The following is a 17,483-nucleotide window of genomic DNA, read 5'->3' as shown; positions in this document are numbered from 1 at the left end:
CGATAGCAGTACCATGTCATCTGCATAACAAAGGTGATTAACACTGCCCAAATAATGTTAAGGGAGCACCGGTACAGCTATATCAGCCACCTGGAGTTAGAGGGCGAGGAGGCGATGTCCACTGCATAAGCGGAAAAGGGGCGCTTTAACGGTCACTGCTGAATTATCCCGACTTCCTGGATTTTTTTTTTCGATCTTAATCTTAAGATAGCGCTCAATGATTTCAAAACAAGTTCCAACCAACAAAAAAAAAAACGGACTACGTTCGTCACTTTTTTATATAAAAAATGAACAATCTTACTCTTACCGCGACCTCCGACCAGTCTGTACGGTGTTCAGCTCACCGATGGATGTGCGCACGGAGAACTGTTTGATGAAGCCGTCCCGGAGCCGGTCGAGGACGGCGTCCAGCCGGCCGCGGAATGCCTCCACGTCCATCAGCTCGGCCATCTCCGACTCGTCCACCTTCACCGCACCCTTCTCTGGCGGCAGGGGGTACCGGGGCGCGGTGAACGCAACGGCCCGGGTACCGGAGCGCGGTGAGCTCGACGGCACGGGTACCGGGGCGCGGTGAGCTCGACGGCACGGGTACCGGGGCGCGGTGAGCTCGACGGCACGGGTACCGGGGCGCGGTGAGCTCGACGGCACGGGTACCGGGGCGCGGTGAGCTCGACGGCACGGGTACCGGGGCGCGGTGAGCACGACGGCACGGGGTACCGGGGCGCGGTGAGCACGACGGCACGGGGTACCGGGGCGCGGTGAGCACGAGAGGGACGCCGGGGCGCGGTGAACGCAGCGGTACGGGCGCCAGGGCGCGGTGGGCACGATGGCACAGGCACTCTGCAACTGATATAAAGCAAGGTGTTGAGACTGGTAACAGCAATCAGCTACACTTCATCCTACTAGATTTGACCTATTTGCTGGATATCTGGTGGACCTGAATCCTTCATATTTCTGCCTTTCAACTTACTTTTTTCTTTCTTCTTATCCTTGCCCTTGGCATAATCAGGTGCTGAGAGTGTGATTGACCGTACTCCTGACCATTGAATAGCCAGACGCGAGACATCAACACACGCCACAGCAGAGGTCGGCAGTGGCACCCTGATGTGCCTGGGATGGCAGGCATGCAGCAGCCGGGCATAAGTCAGCTGCTGGCATCCCCGTGCCCATGTGACTCGTCCACAGGGCACAAACATCTGCAACCGAGAAGCTATCAATATAAAGCTGGATGCTTGAGGTGGGGATGGAAAATGTTCGCAAGCTTTTAGGACACTTATGCACCAAAGAACTGTTTGATTCAGCCAGCAGAATATTGAGAGCTTAAGAAGTCTAGCAAACAAAATTAATGACAAGAAACAAAAAATACCTAGGTACCTAGGTACTTAAACAGAGCATTACCTATTCAAGGCTCAGAATATGCAACACTGAACGATTAATTTGTACATACTTTTATATACACCTTCAGTAAACTCATGAACTAGACCAACTAGACATAAGACAAGCTATGTTGAGCTATATGTATTTGCTTTTTTAAATATCAATACCCAACAATACTGATACCATCAGTATCAGTATGTGCATGTGTGTGACACAATAGGCTATACAAATAAATGACGTCAAACAAAAAACTGTGATTTGACTGAACTCAATTTAATATTTACTGATTTAGAGAAAATGAAGCCAACATGCGTAATCAATACACATATTCATAACTTTTTAAAAGCCATATCACTTGTTTTGAAGTTCATTTGGTAAAATTCAACAGCGATTAAAGTTCGTTTTTCAATTTATTTATGACGTAATTTGTCTCTTGATATTTCAAACTCAGTATTTTAACTATTGAAATACGGTTTGGCGGTTTTGTTTCGTTTGTTGTTGTGGCGTGGTGATGATTGCACCGTGGATGATTGTTTGTGTGTGGATGAAAAGGGTATACCTTGAAAAGGGTTGGGTTCGTCAGTAATTGGGATAATGTGCTTATGTTTATGATTTTATCATTATGACCTGATATTTCAATAATTGCTATAAATCTATCCTTCGAATGATGTGCAAATTAATCCATTCCGTTTGTATTGCTAAAGGCATTAAGTAGGTAGGTTGAGGTATGTTTGCGCCACCGCAAACTTTGCGGTGGTTGTTGCTGAAGCCCTGCGCCTCCAGGCCCTGTTTCACCGGTGATCATGGTGATGTGATAGCAGCACGCTGCTATTCCCAGGGTATATCGAGTGAACCCAGGGCTATTCCATTTCGTGAGCTGACGTCACACTTCTGGTAGTGATGGAGGAATAGGCTTGTTGACGTATCCATAGGGCTGTTCACGGGCCCTGTGTGCGGTCGGACCGCACACAGCCTCCAAGCTCCGCCCACTGCGTCCCTACGTCAGCATTCCGTCACCGCACACAGCGACCGCTGTGGCTGGTCGGGACTGGCCACAGTGGACCGTCCACCGCACGCAGCCGTGACGTCAGAGCCGCCTACCCATCCCCTACCCCCACGCCTGCTGGACGCACCGCACACACCGCACGCAGCAGTGTGTGGTGCCCGTGAACACCCCTCATGGAAACCCAATTTGACACGTGTAATAGCAGCATGCTGCTATCAAGCTGCTATCTCCGGTGAAACAGGGCCCAGGCTCCAGCACCTGTCATGTCAATGCTTTTTTCATTCCTTCCTGATGGATTTTGGTTCCCTACTTTTTGACACTGGCATTTTTTTTTTGTACAGGCACTATTCACTAATTTAAAAATGTTAACCAAGTTTGAGCAGAATTGAGAACACAGTTAATCACTCATTGCCGCTGAAGTGCTGTGCGGAGTCTGGCACTGCCCAACAAAAATAACTGGGTAGTGGGTTGTCATTGCAGGTCATTTGGCCCATGGCCCATGGGTTGCTGAGATATAAGCTACTCAATAGCATTGCAGGCTGGCTCAGGCTGGGCCATTCACCAGACTGGAAAAATCCATGTTACCCACCATCAACATTCAACATTCAATGTGTCTGACACAATGTGCAGATAAAGCCAAAAGTTTGGCACAGCGTCCAGCATAGCTCTGTGCACTAGAGTGTATCGATTTGAGGGTTTTTATTCCAGATTGAGAGGAAACTGTCAGATAAAGTGGCGCTATATTCTTGTAAGTAAGAAAAACACAAAATCGGTGTCCTGCGGTCAGTATTCTCTGGTCCGCGCCCACTTCTTTGAGACCATTTCGCCGTAACACGGGCTCCTATGGGATAACCTACTAGCGACATCTAGAATTGTAGGTGGCGCTAGCGTCGGTATGGCGTTTTAACACAGTTTGTGGTGTCTGATGCTGATCTTACTCACTCAATAGCGTTTGTTTTTCTTAATTGCCCATAATAATTTGTTTCAGACGTCTAGTTTAACAACTTCAAATGACAGTTAGAGGTTCCTTTGACATACTTCATAGTATAAAATAACAAAACATACAGGGAGTGTGGAGTTTTAGCTACACATGACATGTGCCTATTTTGCCCTAGTTTTGCTCTCGGCTCTCGGCCTAGGTCCTGTTCTGTCTGGGGCAGATCGAAACCTATCTTATACCTTGGTGTGTATAGGAGAGCGTTACATGCGTTGGAAGGCTTGAATGGACTTTGAATGCCCATATCTGTATCATTATCATTAACAGTATCAAACCGCATCTATGCACTTTTCTCCTACGCTATGTTTTCGTGCTGTTCTCATGTCTCCTGTTCTATGATCACTGTATGTTTGTCTGGGTCACAAATGGCCATTGCTTTTGAGCAAAGTAATAGAAATACCCTAAAAACTAAAGTGCATTGTGTACACCAGTGCCTATCGCGCACCAGCCCAGTTCACCGTCAGTTAGCAAAGAGCTCTTCATTTAGTGCCTGTGACGCTTGAAACGGCTGAGCGGCAACAGAGGCAAAGTGTGTACGGCACATGAGTCAAATAATAGGATTATGTATGAAAACAATGGTGAAAGGTATTTTATTAACTCGGTTGGCGCGGCGGAGAAGGACCGACGTAAAAGTCGGTCTCGTCATTGGCCTCGACAAGTGCGCCGAGCAGGGCCCGAACGTGAGCTAGCTACAGCACGGGTCATATCACGGACTAGTTGACAGTCAATCTGTGCCGGTGACCGGGCTCTTGCATGTGATCCTGTATTAAAACACCGCAGACTCACGAGTCCTGGTTGACTAGCCATCTCTCGCATGCGGCAGTTCAGTTTGGTAGTATGCCTATTCCACCTACATAGACGCACCTGTTCGGGTACAGATAGTGCGCTGTTCCGGTACAGACGGCACCCGTTCCGTGCTTCCATCCTCAGGATACTGAAATCCTTCTCCTCCACGCCGAAACCCCCTCCGGGCTGGACAGGCAACTTTATCTCATGCGGGCTGCTCCCTTGGAGCGGCACCGCGGCTCCCGAGGGAGCTCACACCGTAGCCGGGTGCAGTGAGTAGTGAGTACTTTGGGGATGGGTGGCCTGTTCTCTGGACGGGATCAGCCCCGGTGACTCACTAGGGTGCCTGCCCAGACCAATGTCACCCCCTAATTCCTATCATCCTTCCGGCTCTGAAATGGTCTTGTCGGACCGAAAGAGCCTAACCCAACAAAACAAACAAACAAACAAATACAGACGGCATCACTCGCTGGCCGCGCGCCGGGTCTCGAGGGGACGGTGACAGGCGACGGCACTGTCGCCGCCGTTGGTCGCGGTGACACGGGCGGCAGGAAAGTCACCGGACCTGCACCATAGTGCGGTGAATGGTTGGGCCTTCGCCGGCAGTAACTGTTTATTTGGGATGCGAGCTGTATGTAATACTACCAGCGCACGATATTCACAGTCTTCGCCGCGCGGTAAGAGAGGAGCCCACGGCAGTCCGGTAGGATAGGCTGAGTTGTGACAAGTTCTACCCCGAAAGTGACCACCTTTGGGGCACTGAGGGACCGCTTGACGTGGCCACTCGTCGGTTTCGGTTTCACCTACTGGCTACTAATTTTAACAGCAGACGTTCGGAGACTGCTAAGTGGGTAGTTGTTCGTTATGCTTGGTTAGAGCCTATGGGTTAGTCTATTCGAGAACATTTTAGGGCCGTGGTATGATGAATAAATGAATTAGCGGGGAGAGAGCAATATCAGAATAAAGTCGACCATCGGGCACCGGCTGTGTGCCGCAGCGTCTCAGTCAAAAGACACCATAATGGCTGCAATGCTCTGAGTCAGGCTATGCTGGGATGATAAAACACGAGAGGGAGAGGGCAATGTAAGGTTCAATCAACCAAGGCTCAATCGGTTCAATCAACCACTGACGACTAGTCCGCTGTACCGCTGGGACGGCATTTCAGCGTCGGGACATACTGTTTTGACGGCAAGTCACAACGGGACAGACTAGAGCATACATTTGTTGAAATGGTCACTCCGAAGCTGACTTCCATCGGTTGTCTGCTAGGCGGACCGTTAATCCGGAACACGGAGAAGTGCAAGCAAGGATGATGGTGAATTAGTCGTAAGATAGGACAGAAAGCAAACTGGCTCACCAGTCACCAGTTACCGAGCACCTGACCAGTGTCCACTTTGACATTTGGTCGCTGGTAACACAATTGTACCGGCTATATGTAGTCCTTAAAGTACGATGCGGCAGGAGCTCAGTTGCTAATAGTTGCCTAATCTGCTACTTACTTGTTCGTGTTTAAGAGCTCAGGGCGCTAATGCATAGGTAATGTGTATTGTGTTATGTGTGAATCAGGGTTGTATACCAATCAAGTCGATTGAATTGATTGATTTGTTTCAACGCGTATTTTGAGTTGATTGGATTGAGTCGATTGACTTTTCGAGATGACTGGTTGACTGACTCGTTTGACTTTAGCGACTGGTTGACTGATTTGATTCCCGAAAATTAGAGTGACTCGTATGATTGAGTCGATTGAATGGAAAGTTCAAATAAGTTTTAGTTGATGAAAAATAATGACACCAACTGATGACATCAAAGATCACAAAACTACACTGAAAACTGCTTGTCAATTGTCATCACAACTGCAATATGGGGTAGATGGCCAAATAAAGAACAGGGCCTAAACATGAACAGCCAACTTTGACTTCCAACTGCAACAACTCATAACTGCTCCAATCCTGGTGATAGAACCTAGCGATGCACCTACCTACCTTTCTGCACTCAGCAGGAAACGTTTTTTTTTTTTTTAATCCAGATGATAAAGTGCAAGGCCCTATATACTAATAAAGTGTGATTAATTAATAATTCACATCTCCACATCTCCTCAGAAACAACCCACTGAACTCTATAAATATCTGAAACCCCTACAAAAATAATGTAACGGAAGTTAGCAGGGATTCAGCAGGGGTTCAGCAGGGATTCAGCAGGGATCGACGGCCCCTACGATTTCGCTGAATTTTGGTGGAGAGGTGCAGAATGGTGTCCTCTATCGAAAATCCTAGTGCCAAAATGCGGGGAATCCATCAGGGGGGCCACAAATCCCAAAAAACAGTATGCCCTCAGGGCACAATCGACGAACTTTGAAAACCATACTTCTAGCCGTCAAAACAGCTAAAAATGCACGTCATTCGAAAGAGGACAAAATTTTACATGCAACGGTACCAAATTTAGGGGGCTAGCGCCCCCCTGAACCGAACAAAACAGCTTCAAATATATGGGCCCGGGAGTATGCCCTCGGGGCATAAATAAACGTTTTCAACAATTTCAGGCCTATAACATCGACAAAATCCAGCAATATGCACATCATTGGAAAGAGCGTAATTTCCCAAACAAAAAACCCAAGTAACATTTTTCGATGGGGCCCACCTGGGGCCCACGGGACCCAATTGAAATTTGGGGCCCAATGGGGCAGCCCCTACGATTTTCTTCAAAATTTGCACAGACACTCTCCTGGGCCCCCTCTTCAATCTGGCTGAAGAAACCTACCGGGGAATCCAAAGGAAGGGGCCCAAAAAGGGCCCCAAAGAGGCCCTTTCTAAGTATTGCCCCTAATTTCGCGACCAACCCCGGCAATATGCACATCATTGGAAAGAGCGTAATTTCCCAAACAAAAAACCCAAGTAACATTTTTCGATGGGGCCCACCTGGGGCCCACGGGACCCAATTGAAATTTGGGGCCCAATGGGGCGGCCCCTACGATTTTCTTCAAAATTTGCACAGACACTCTCCTGGGCCCCCTCTTCAATCTGGCTGAAAAAACCTACCGGGGAATCCAAAGGAAGGGGCCCAAAGAGGGCCCCAAAGAGGCCCTTTCTAAGTATTGCCCCTAACTTTGCGACCAACCCCGGCAATATGCACATCATTGGAAAGAGCGTAATTTCCCAAACAAAAAACCCAAGTAATATTTTTCGATGGGGCCCACCTGGGGCCCACGGGACCCAATTGAAATTTGGGGCCCAATGGGGCGGCCCCTACGATTTTCTTCAAAATTTGCACAGACACTCTCCTGGGCCCCCTCTTCAATCTGGCTGAAGAAACCTACCGGGGAATCCAAAGGAAGGGGCCCAAAGAGGGCCCCAAAGAGGCCCTTTCTAAGTATTGCCCCTAATTTCGCGACCAACCCCGGCAATATGCACATCATGGGAAAGAGCGTAATTTCCCAAACAAAAAACCCAAGTAACATTTTTCGATGGGGCCCACCTGGGGCCCACGGGACCCAATTGAAATTTGGGGCCCAATGGGGCGGCCCCTACGATTTTCTTCAAAATTTGCACAGACACTCTCCTGGGCCCCCTCTTCAATCTGGCTGAAGAAACCTACCGGGGAATCCAAAGGAAGGGGCCCAAAGAGGGCCCACAAGAGGCCCTTTCTAAGTATTGCCCCTAATTTCGCGACCAACCCCGGCAATATGCACATCATTGGAAAGAGCGTAATTTCCCAAACAAAAAACCCAAGTAACATTTTTCGATGGGGCCCACCTGGGGCCCACGGGACCCAATTGAAATTTGGGGCCCAATGGGGCGGCCCCTACGATTTTCTTCAAAATTTGCACAGACACTCTCCTGGGCCCCCTCTTCAATCTGGCTGAAGAAACCTACCGGGGAATCCAAAGGAAGGGGCCCAAAGAGGGCCCCAAAGAGGCCCTTTCTAAGTATTGCCCCTAACTTTGCGACCAACCCCGGCAATATGCACATCATTGGAAAGAGCGTAATTTCCCAAACAAAAAACCCAAGTAATATTTTTCGATGGGGCCCACCTGGGGCCCACGGGACCCAATTGAAATTTGGGGCCCAATGGGGCGGCCCCTACGATTTTCTTCAAAATTTGCACAGACACTCTCCTGGGCCCCCTCTTCAATCTGGCTGAAGAAACCTACCGGGGAATCCAAAGGAAGGGGCCCAAAGAGGGCCCCAAAGAGGCCCTTTCTAAGTATTGCCCCTAATTTCGCGACCAACCCCGGCAATATGCACATCATTGGAAAGAGCGTAATTTCCAAAACAAAAAACCCAAGTAACATTTTTCGATGGGGCCCACCTGGGGCCCACGGGACCCAATTGAAATTTGGGGCCCAATGGGGCGGCCCCTACGATTTTCTTCAAAATTTGCACAGACACTCTCCTGGGCCCCCTCTTCAATCTGGCTGAAGAAACCTACCGGGGAATCCAAAGGAAGGGGCCCAAAGAGGGCCCACAAGAGGCCCTTTCTAAGTATTGCCCCTAATTTCGCGACCAACCCCGGCAATATGCACATCATTGGAAAGAGCGTAATTTCCCAAACAAAAAACCCAAGTAACATTTTTCGATGGGGCCCACCTGGGGCCCACGGGACCCAATTGAAATTTGGGGCCCAATGGGGCGGCCCCTACGATTTTCTTCAAAATTTGCACAGACACTCTCCTGGGCCCCCTCTTCAATCTGGCTGAAGAAACCTACCGGGGAATCCAAAGGAAGGGGCCCAAAGAGGGCCCCAAAGAGGCCCTTTCTAAGTATTGCCCCTAACTTTGCGACCAACCCCGGCAATATGCACATCATTGGAAAGAGCGTAATTTCCCAAACAAAAAACCCAAGTAACATTTTTCGATGGGGCCCACCTGGGGCCCACGGGACCCAATTCAATTGAAATTGAAATTGCCGGGGTTGGTCGCAAAATTAGGGGCAATACTTAGAAAGGGCCTCTTTGGGGCCCTCTTTGGGCCCCTTCCTTTGGATTCCCCGGTAGGTTTCTTCAGCCAGATTGAAGAGGGGGCCCAGGAGAGTGTCTGTGCAAATTTTGAAGAAAATCGTAGGGGCCGCCCCATTGGGCCCCAAATTTCAATTGGGTCCCGTGGGCCCCAGGTGGGCCCCATCGAAAAATATTACTTGGGTTTTTTGTTTGGGAAATTACGCTCTTTCCAATGATGTGCATATTGCCGGGGTTGGTCGCGAAATTAGGGGCAATACTTAGAAAGGGCCTCTTTGGGGCCCTCTTTGGGCCCCTTCCTTTGGATTCCCCGGTAGGTTTCTTCAGCCAGATTGAAGAGGGGGCCCAGGAGAGTGTCTGTGCAAATTTTGAAGAAAATCGTAGGGCCGCCCCATTGGGCCCCAAATTTCAATTGGGTCCCGTGGGCCCCAGGTGGGCCCCATCGAAAAATGTTACTTGGGTTTTTTGTTTGGGAAATTACGCTCTTTCCAATGATGTGCATATTGCCGGGGTTGGTCGCGAAATTAGGGGCAATACTTAGAAAGGGCCTTTTTGGGGCCCTCTTTGGGCCCCTTCCTTTGGATTCCCCGGTAGGTTTCTTCAGCCAGATTGAAGAAGGGGCCCAGGAGAGTGTCTGTGCAAATTTTGAAGAAAATCGTAGGGGCCGCCCCATTGGACCCCAAATTTCAATTGGGTCCCGTGGGCCCCAGGTGGGCCCCATCGAAAAATGTTACTTGGGTTTTTTGTTTGGGAAATTACGCTCTTTCCAATGATGTGCATATTGCCGGGGTTGGTCGCAAAATTAGGGGCAATACTTAGAAAGGGCCTCTTTGGGGCCCTCTTTGGGCCCCTTCCTTTGGATTCCCCGGTAGGTTTCTTCAGCCAGATTGAAGAGGGGGCCCAGGAGAGTGTCTGTGCAAATTTTGAAGAAAATCGTAGGGGCCGCCCCATTGGGCCCCAAATTTCAATTGGGTCCCGTGGGCCCCAGGTGGGCCCCATCGAAAAATGTTACTTGGGTTTTTTGTTTGGGAAATTACGCTCTTTCTAATGATGTGCATATTGCCGGGGTTGGTCGCGAAATTAGGGGCAATACTTAGAAAGGGCCTCTTTGGGGCCCTCTTTGGGCCCTTTCCTTTGGATTCCCCGGTAGGTTTCTTCAGCCAGATTGAAGAGGGGGCCCAGGAGAGTGTCTGTGCAAATTTTGAAGAAAATCGTAGGGGCCGCCCCATTGGGCCCCAAATTTCAATTGGGTCCCGTGGGCCCCAGGTGGGCCCCATCGAAAAATATTACTTGGGTTTTTTGTTTGGGAAATTACGCTCTTTCCAATGATGTGCATATTGCCGGGGTTGGTCGCAAAGTTAGGGGCAATACTTAGAAAGGGCCTTTTTGGGGCCCTCTTTGGGCCCCTTCCTTTGGATTCCCCGGTAGGTTTTTTCAGCCAGATTGAAGAGGGGGCCCAGGAGAGTGTCTGTGCAAATTTTGAAGAAAATCGTAGGGGCCGCCCCATTGGGCCCCAAATTTCAATTGGGTCCCGTGGGCCCCAGGTGGGCCCCATCGAAAAATGTTACTTGGGTTTTTTGTTTGGGAAATTACGCTCTTTCCAATGATGTGCATATTGCCGGGGTTGGTCGCGAAATTAGGGGCAATACTTAGAAAGGGCCTCTTTGGGGCCCTTTTTGGGCCCCTTCCTTTGGATTCCCCGGTAGGTTTCTTCAGCCAGATTGAAGAGGGGGCCCAGGAGAGTGTCTGTGCAAATTTTGAAGAAAATCGTAGGGGCCGCCCCATTGGGCCCCAAATTTCAATTGGGTCCCGTGGGCCCCAGGTGGGCCCCATCGAAAAATGTTACTTGGGTTTTTTGTTTGGGAAATTACGCTCTTTCCAATGATGTGCATATTGCCGGGGTTGGTCGCGAAATTAGGGGCAATACTTAGAAAGGGCCTCTTTGGGGCCCTCTTTGGGCCCCTTCCTTTGGATTCCCCGGTAGGTCTCTTCAGCCAGATTGAAGAGGGGGCCCAGGAGAGTGTCTGTGCAAATTTTGAAGAAAATCGTAGGGGCCGCCCCATTGGGCCCCAAATTTCAATTGGGTCCCGTGGGCCCCAGGTGGGCCCCATCGAAAAATGTTACTTGGGTTTTTTGTTTGGGAAATTACGCTCTTTCCAATGATGTGCATATTGCTGGATTTTGTCGATGTTATAGGCCTGAAATTGTTGAAAACGTTTATTTATGCCGAGGGCATACTCCCGGGCCCATATATTTGAAGCTGTTTTGTTCGGTTCAGGGGGGCGCTAGCCCCCTTAATTTGGTACCGTTGCATGTAAAATTTTGTCCTCTTTCGAATGACGTGCATTTTTAGCTGTTTTGACGGCTAGAAGTAGGGTTTTCAAAGTTCGTCGATTGTGCCCTGAGGGCATACTGTTTTTTGGGATTTGTGGCCCCCCTGATGGATTCCCCGCATTTTGGCACTAGGATTTTCGATAGAGGACACTATTCTGCACCTCTCCACCAAAATTCAGCGAAATCGTAGGGGCCGTCGATCCCTGCTGAATCCCTGCTGAACCCCTGCTGAATCCCTGCTAACTTCCGTTACATACAAAAATAACTGAAACAAAAGCGCCGTTTTCGTCTCGCTAATTACGTTTACGTATACCAATTAATAGCTAATTTGCTGCATTGTTTAAATTGCAGCAGAACGTTTGTTCATCCTTTTCTCCTGAGAGCCTAAGCATAACATATTTAATATATTTCATTTTCCTTAAAATATTTTACCGAATATTATTAAGTGGTTTTATTTCAATTGAAATAATAATTAAAACGAAATTGGTGTTGTACAACCGATTTATTTTATGATGATCTACCATAGTACATGATAATCAATGACGTCATTTTACAAAAAAATCAAAACACGTAGAATAAGGATTTATAAAAGCTTAGCATACTTATTGGCAAAACGTTTTCTTTTATTCACAGTCGCACCGTGCCGTTTTCGCGTTTTAATTTTATTTATTCCTACTTCCTTTGTCCTTATCTTATCCTGTGGTTCCAGAGTCCCTGTCCTCTCCATTTCCTTTTAAATATATTTTTAATCCTCATCCTTATCCCCCAGTCCTAACAGTTTCAAATTGTATTGCAATTAAATGTTTTGAATTCTTCACATAGGTACCTAACATTGACATGCCACGTCCAGAGTCGTGGACCGCTAAATACTTCAAATCTCTTCCTTCCCAATCTGACAACATCCCACGCCTCAAATGCACATTGTGTGGAAAGATTTTTCAGGCTGCCCGTCAGTCTCTGTCTAACTGAAACCGTCACATGCAGGTAAGATATTTATTTCTATTTCCCTATGGTTAATATGTTATTGATGCATATTATCCATTAAAATAGACGTGGTGTAGGGTAAATTGTCCAAATCACGAACACTGCCAAAATCCGAGCAGCCAACTTTCAACCGGAATATCTGATATTTAGTGTAAATGGAGTTGGAATATGGCCAGAATTAAATTGACAACCTTTAGGTGAAAGGTGGTGATTTGGGTTAAGGGGCGAGTCAACTACTGGGTTATTTTGCACCCATTAAATGAAACTTCTGCTCCAATTCTACCCATTGAACCTCAATATCATGATCCACCTGTCCATCACTAGGTATCCATCCTTATTACATAGAAACTTTGAATGGCATGGCAATTTATAATTTTAAATGACAATATTTTTATGTTTCTTCTGTGGGTAGGTAGGAAGGTAGGTAGGTAGGTACACCAGACTGCTATGGACACTTTTCCAAGTTGGTGGGGCAAAAAACCTAATGTATGTGTTGGTTTGAGTCGTTTGATTGAGTTGATTGATTCCTTTCATTGTCGCGTTTGAGTCGATTGAATCAATTCCCGAAAACTGCTCTGACTTGATTGATTTGATTGGTTTCCCAAATTTGTCGTGATTGAATTGATTGCTATTGATTGAGTCGTATACAACCCTGATAATGTGTGGAAAGCTATGCGTTTGCAATGGAAAAACACTTGCAATGGAAAAAACAGCAATATACCAACACCAATGATGTAAAAAAATGTGCATAATTTAATCCGAATGGCTTTTTTACGTTTACAGATGTCTGAAATTAAGTTAGAGACAGTCTGGAATCACTGCCATCTAGCGTCAAAAGGGGAGAACTAAAGCTTCATCCTACGTCCGCAGCAGTTGGAATGGGGTTTACAAAAACCGTTCCGGGTCAGTCAGTTTTGAGTTTTGAGGAAAATGTTGCGCCCAGATATTATTTTTATGTCCTTGCGCCAAATAATATGCCAGTTTCCTTGCCAATTTCGGTTATCGATACACTCTACTGTGCACTGCCAAAATAAATTTTGGTGCAAATAAACCATTTAGGGAATTTCAGAAGACCTAACCCCTAGCTAACTATGCTTGCTACCTACACTACATTTAAATCATAATTCAGGGTCGATGACGAGCACAAAATGTTCATCCAAGCCCTGTGGTTTGACATTTGTGACAGCCCTCAGAGTTGGGATTATTGTAACTAAGGTTTAAACTGAACTGGTTGACCATGGGGGCCCTAACTGCTGAAGCTGTGTCTGGAGTGGACCGGTACCCAAGTGAGGCGACAGGCTGCCTTTCAGTGGGTCTGTCTCTTGAACTGTCTTTGAAGTGTGCTAGGCTTAGTGCATGACCTGTAACGTAGCATGCAATTTATGTTTGAGAGGCAGGTTGTCCTCTGAGGTGTCTGAAGAGGAACATTGAAGCTTTGCATGCAGTGCAGCCCGGCTCATTAAACCATCTAGCCGCTAGGACCACACCGGACCCGGCGGGCTCGCCGTCTGCCGGGGCCCGCCGACGAGGCGATGTGCGCCGTGACCCGCACGATTCTGCATGTAAATACTCGCGGGTGTTGTTTCTATACCTAACGCTTGTGAACAAGATACCTACAATCTACATGCCAAATATTGGTCTCGCTGCATGTTGATTCGCGGTGATATCATTCGCCGACATCTTTTGAACCTGCATAAAAGCGTAAAAACTCCCAATATTCTGTCTAAAATAAGAAAAGCAGTTTTTTACCAGTTTTGTTTCGCCGGGCTGAAACGGCACTGATTATAAGGCTGGCGGGCCCTCAAACACTTGAACTTAACAGCTTTTGTTATTTCAGGCTTCAAACTGAAAGCTTCATCCAACTTCAAGATGGGTGAGGAAAATTTGGAGGGTCGTGTTTCTGCACTTGAGGACAAGATCTTTGGAGATCTAGATAAAAATGAGCAATATACGAAGGTAAGTGAAATTGTAACATGAATCTGCCTCTAGCCTCAAAGTAATGCCATGCCATCATTGGTTTGTTATGCTCTGCAAGTGACTTGTAATTGAATCTGGTGCGTCACCCGGCTCTCATTTCTAAGAATCCCATCAATGAATTTTTCCACTGCAATATCAGTACCCCAGAATCCAGATGTGACATTGTTGCAGACATCTTCTAAAGCATGAAGCTGGTGAAGTTCATCAGGTGACGGGCATTGTTTTTATCGGTTGCATTGCTCGTTGTCCCTTAGGTATCTCAGAAAGTATCATTGCAATCGCCAATCATTTTATCTCAGAAGCATTCAAGTATCATCACATTTGAGTGATTCTCTTTTTTAAGGCGACCGATGTTATCCTGGGCTTCAATAGTCGGATGGGCAACGTTCTCGGAGACTACGAACGCGCCGTGATGATAATGAAGAGACGTAAGTGTCATGGTGTAACAGTGGTGTAACGAATTAGAGCTGCAGTGCTGTGACATAATGATTAATGAGCGCTATATTTCTGTGATGTAACGCGTGCGACAGTGTCGTCACTCATCCTGTAGTTGATGTCAGCTTCCAATATCACTAAACAGAGGGAGTACATGCTCATATTTATGCATTTGCAAATCCCGCGATTGGCTCGGAACTTCTCAAGTTTCTAGAGTAAGTCACTGTTGGACGTACTTTGAATGCCATATGTGGTGGCTGGTGACACCTACTCACTTCACACTGCTGCGTGGTGTGCCCGTGTCTCATCCCCGCTCTCTGTACAGTGGAGGAGCTGGAGTCGTACCTGGACCCGCTGTACGGTGAGCAGCTGACCGCCACCCCCGCCGCGCTGGTCTCCGAGCTGCTGGCCACCGAGGGTCAGCTGGCCCAGGTCTCCCAGCAGCTGGACAAAGTCCGCCAGCTGGCGCCGCTGCTCGACAGCGAACACATCAAAGGTACGCGGCTGCCGGTCCCAGGGGCACGCTAGGGTCTCTTTTGTGATCTAAGAAGCACATATATGAAGGCCATAGAAGCGTACACCGCGAATAACACTAGATAGTGTTTCATAAATGCCTGTGTAGTGTGTATGTATATTTGACCTGTATGTGATCTATGTGAGCTGTGTGTGACCGTTGCGCTTTGTGCAGGCGCTGGGGAGCTGCGCGGCCGTCTGGAGGCGGTCAGCGAGCGCCACCTGTCGCAGGCGCAGCGGCTCACCGAACTGCAGGCGGCCGGCCAGCGGCTGGCTCACGCCTACGCACAGGCGGTGGCCACACTCGGCGAGAGTTTGCTGCAGCTGGAGGAGCGTGTGGCGCGCGTGGAGGCCGCGAACTGAGCGCCCGGAGTCGGGACCACATGGAGGACTGGTGGGCTGATCGGACCGGGTTGGGTGCTGTATCGCGGAAGGACGCGGACAGCCTGAGGGGGGGGGGCAGCTGACAGACAGAGGAAGTCTGGTGTGACCGAGTCGACTGTGACAGGCCGAGGGGCGTTACGGGCGCGCCCGGACCGGGGTGCGGGGGGAGGGGGTCCGGTGGGTGAGGTGGAGCCGGGTTTGGATCCGTCAGTAGCGGTGTGGCCGGGTTCCCGTGTGCCGTTTGGTGCCGCCTAAGAGCTGAGGAAGCTGTCGACCATACTCCGGAGGGATGTGTTTGGTGTGTACTGTGTATCAAGCATTGCGAAGTTTGCTGCTTTTCGTGAGCTGGGTGAGAGTGATAGCACCAAAGTTAATTATTGCAGAATAATTTATTTTTGTCGTCTTTGATATATGCACATGGGGTTCTTTAATGCGTGAGCATTGTACGTTCCTGTTTCACCGTCTGCGTGGAGGCTAACTCGCTGGTTTTTTACAGTAGGATGTTATCGGATAGATGGTAGTCGACACTAGATTATTACTCTCTAGTCTGCATAGCAAAAAGTTGAGCCAACTTTCGCAACAGTTGACATCGCGCGTATTTGACTTAGGTTTCATATATCAATGGCTCAAGTGCTTTCCGCTACTTCAAAATGCGTATTTCAGTTATTATTTTTGTGCAAGGTTTGGTGGCGATCTAAGGAGGTGAATAAAACTTAAGTTTGTTTGTTTTTCTTAACCTCAACATTGGATTATTTACCCAACCAGCAATTTGGTTTGGCTCTAGTCTAGTACGTTTTCCCACGGCAACTCCGACATGCCAGATTTGGGCGAGTGTAAACTGAACGCCGTCGGAACATGGGGCTTGGGTCGATAAGACTCTATTCCGGTTAGCCAGTCATTTCCGTAGCGCTCCGGAGTTATGGTTTCCGGTTTCGGACCGCCAAGTGGGGCTCAAGACCGGCTCTGCCATGGCGTGTTACGGCCAGGTCCGGCTGCCTCGTAACTGCTCTGGCTTACTGTGGCTGAAGTGCGGTTGAGGTATGGCACGGCCGATCGGTTCAAGTCCGTCTGTGGTGCGGACGAGCTCCGGGATCGTGTGCCAGCTCCAGTAGAGCTCCAGAGCCCAGTCCTTGCCCGTACTTCGGCCGGAGTAGTTGCCGGAGCTAGCCGGAGGAAAACCATATACGGCCCAGGCCAATTTTGCTGGCTGTGGTTGATGGTGCATAGTTAAACCACAGCAACCTAGTCGGGAGACTAATCCTTGCCCAACACTGTCTGTCTGCCCGAGACCCGATTCCTGTCCTTTTTCTTACGTCGCAGCCGTCCCGAGAGGGGAGTGGGGGTGACTGTGGCTGGTTGGTTCAAGTCCTTCTTCAGTGCGATGGGCATCTACCTGAACACCGAATTTACCAGGTAAGTAACGGGTGTGCACTTAGTTTCTGGAAAAAGTTTGTGCTGCCATAACTTTAGTGTTTGAACTTAGGTTAAGATTATATTTGGCACATATATAAATTGCAACAATAGTTAACCCTCGCCGGCCGAGGGGGGGGGGCGGGTGCCGCCCCCCCCATAGGGTTTTTTCGCGATAGCTCCGAACACGCTGGCGATAGAGAGCTGAAACTTGGCATACCTGACCTTTGATCCAAGCCGCATCTTTTGACACCAACCGCATTTTTGGGTCAGGTCAGGTCACTGACCTATGACGTCATAAGTGAACCTCTGCACGGTCTTCAGATGTCG

The 17,483-nt window shown here is 48.5% G+C and overlaps 2 protein-coding genes across 2 annotated transcripts; one reads left to right on the top strand and one right to left on the bottom strand.

The window, feature by feature from the left end:
* Positions 1–344: 344 nt before the first annotated feature.
* Positions 345–1,554, bottom strand: LOC122363383 (the record flags this gene model as incomplete). Its single annotated transcript, XM_043332590.1, has 3 exons — positions 1,448–1,554; positions 971–1,196; positions 345–482 (listed from the first exon to the last, which is right to left on the bottom strand). Coding segments are annotated over exons 1-3 (391 nt in total), but the record flags the coding sequence as incomplete, so codon positions are not given.
* A 390-nt stretch (positions 1,555–1,944) lies between these two features.
* LOC122363381 lies at positions 1,945–16,467 on the top strand. The gene is made up of 5 exons (XM_043332588.1): positions 1,945–1,959; positions 14,272–14,390; positions 14,755–14,839; positions 15,172–15,342; positions 15,535–16,467. The coding sequence occupies exons 2-5, from the start codon at positions 14,304–14,306 to the stop codon at positions 15,720–15,722; spliced, it is 531 nt and encodes a 176-aa protein (XP_043188523.1). The 5' UTR covers positions 1,945–1,959; positions 14,272–14,303; the 3' UTR covers positions 15,723–16,467.
* Positions 16,468–17,483: the final 1,016 nt, after the last annotated feature.

Source organism: Amphibalanus amphitrite, unplaced genomic scaffold (genome assembly GCF_019059575.1).
Source record: "Amphibalanus amphitrite isolate SeventyFive unplaced genomic scaffold, NRLGWU_Aamphi_draft 000618F_arrow, whole genome shotgun sequence".
Classification (NCBI taxonomy): Eukaryota; Metazoa; Arthropoda; class Thecostraca; order Balanomorpha; family Balanidae; genus Amphibalanus; species Amphibalanus amphitrite.
Note: the sequence above shows the minus strand (reverse complement) of the source record. Positions and strands in the feature narration are given on the sequence as shown.

Excerpts from the sequence above, each read along its gene's own strand:
- LOC122363381 (XM_043332588.1), top strand. The coding sequence starts at position 14,304 with ATGGGTGAGGAAAATTTGGAGGGTCGTGTTTCTGCACTTGAGGACAAG. Across the intron at positions 14,840-15,171 it reads CGTGATGATAATGAAGAGAC|TGGAGGAGCTGGAGTCGTAC; the intron begins GTAAGTGTCATG and ends CTCTCTGTACAG. Across the intron at positions 15,343-15,534 it reads CGACAGCGAACACATCAAAG|GCGCTGGGGAGCTGCGCGGC; the intron begins GTACGCGGCTGC and ends CGCTTTGTGCAG.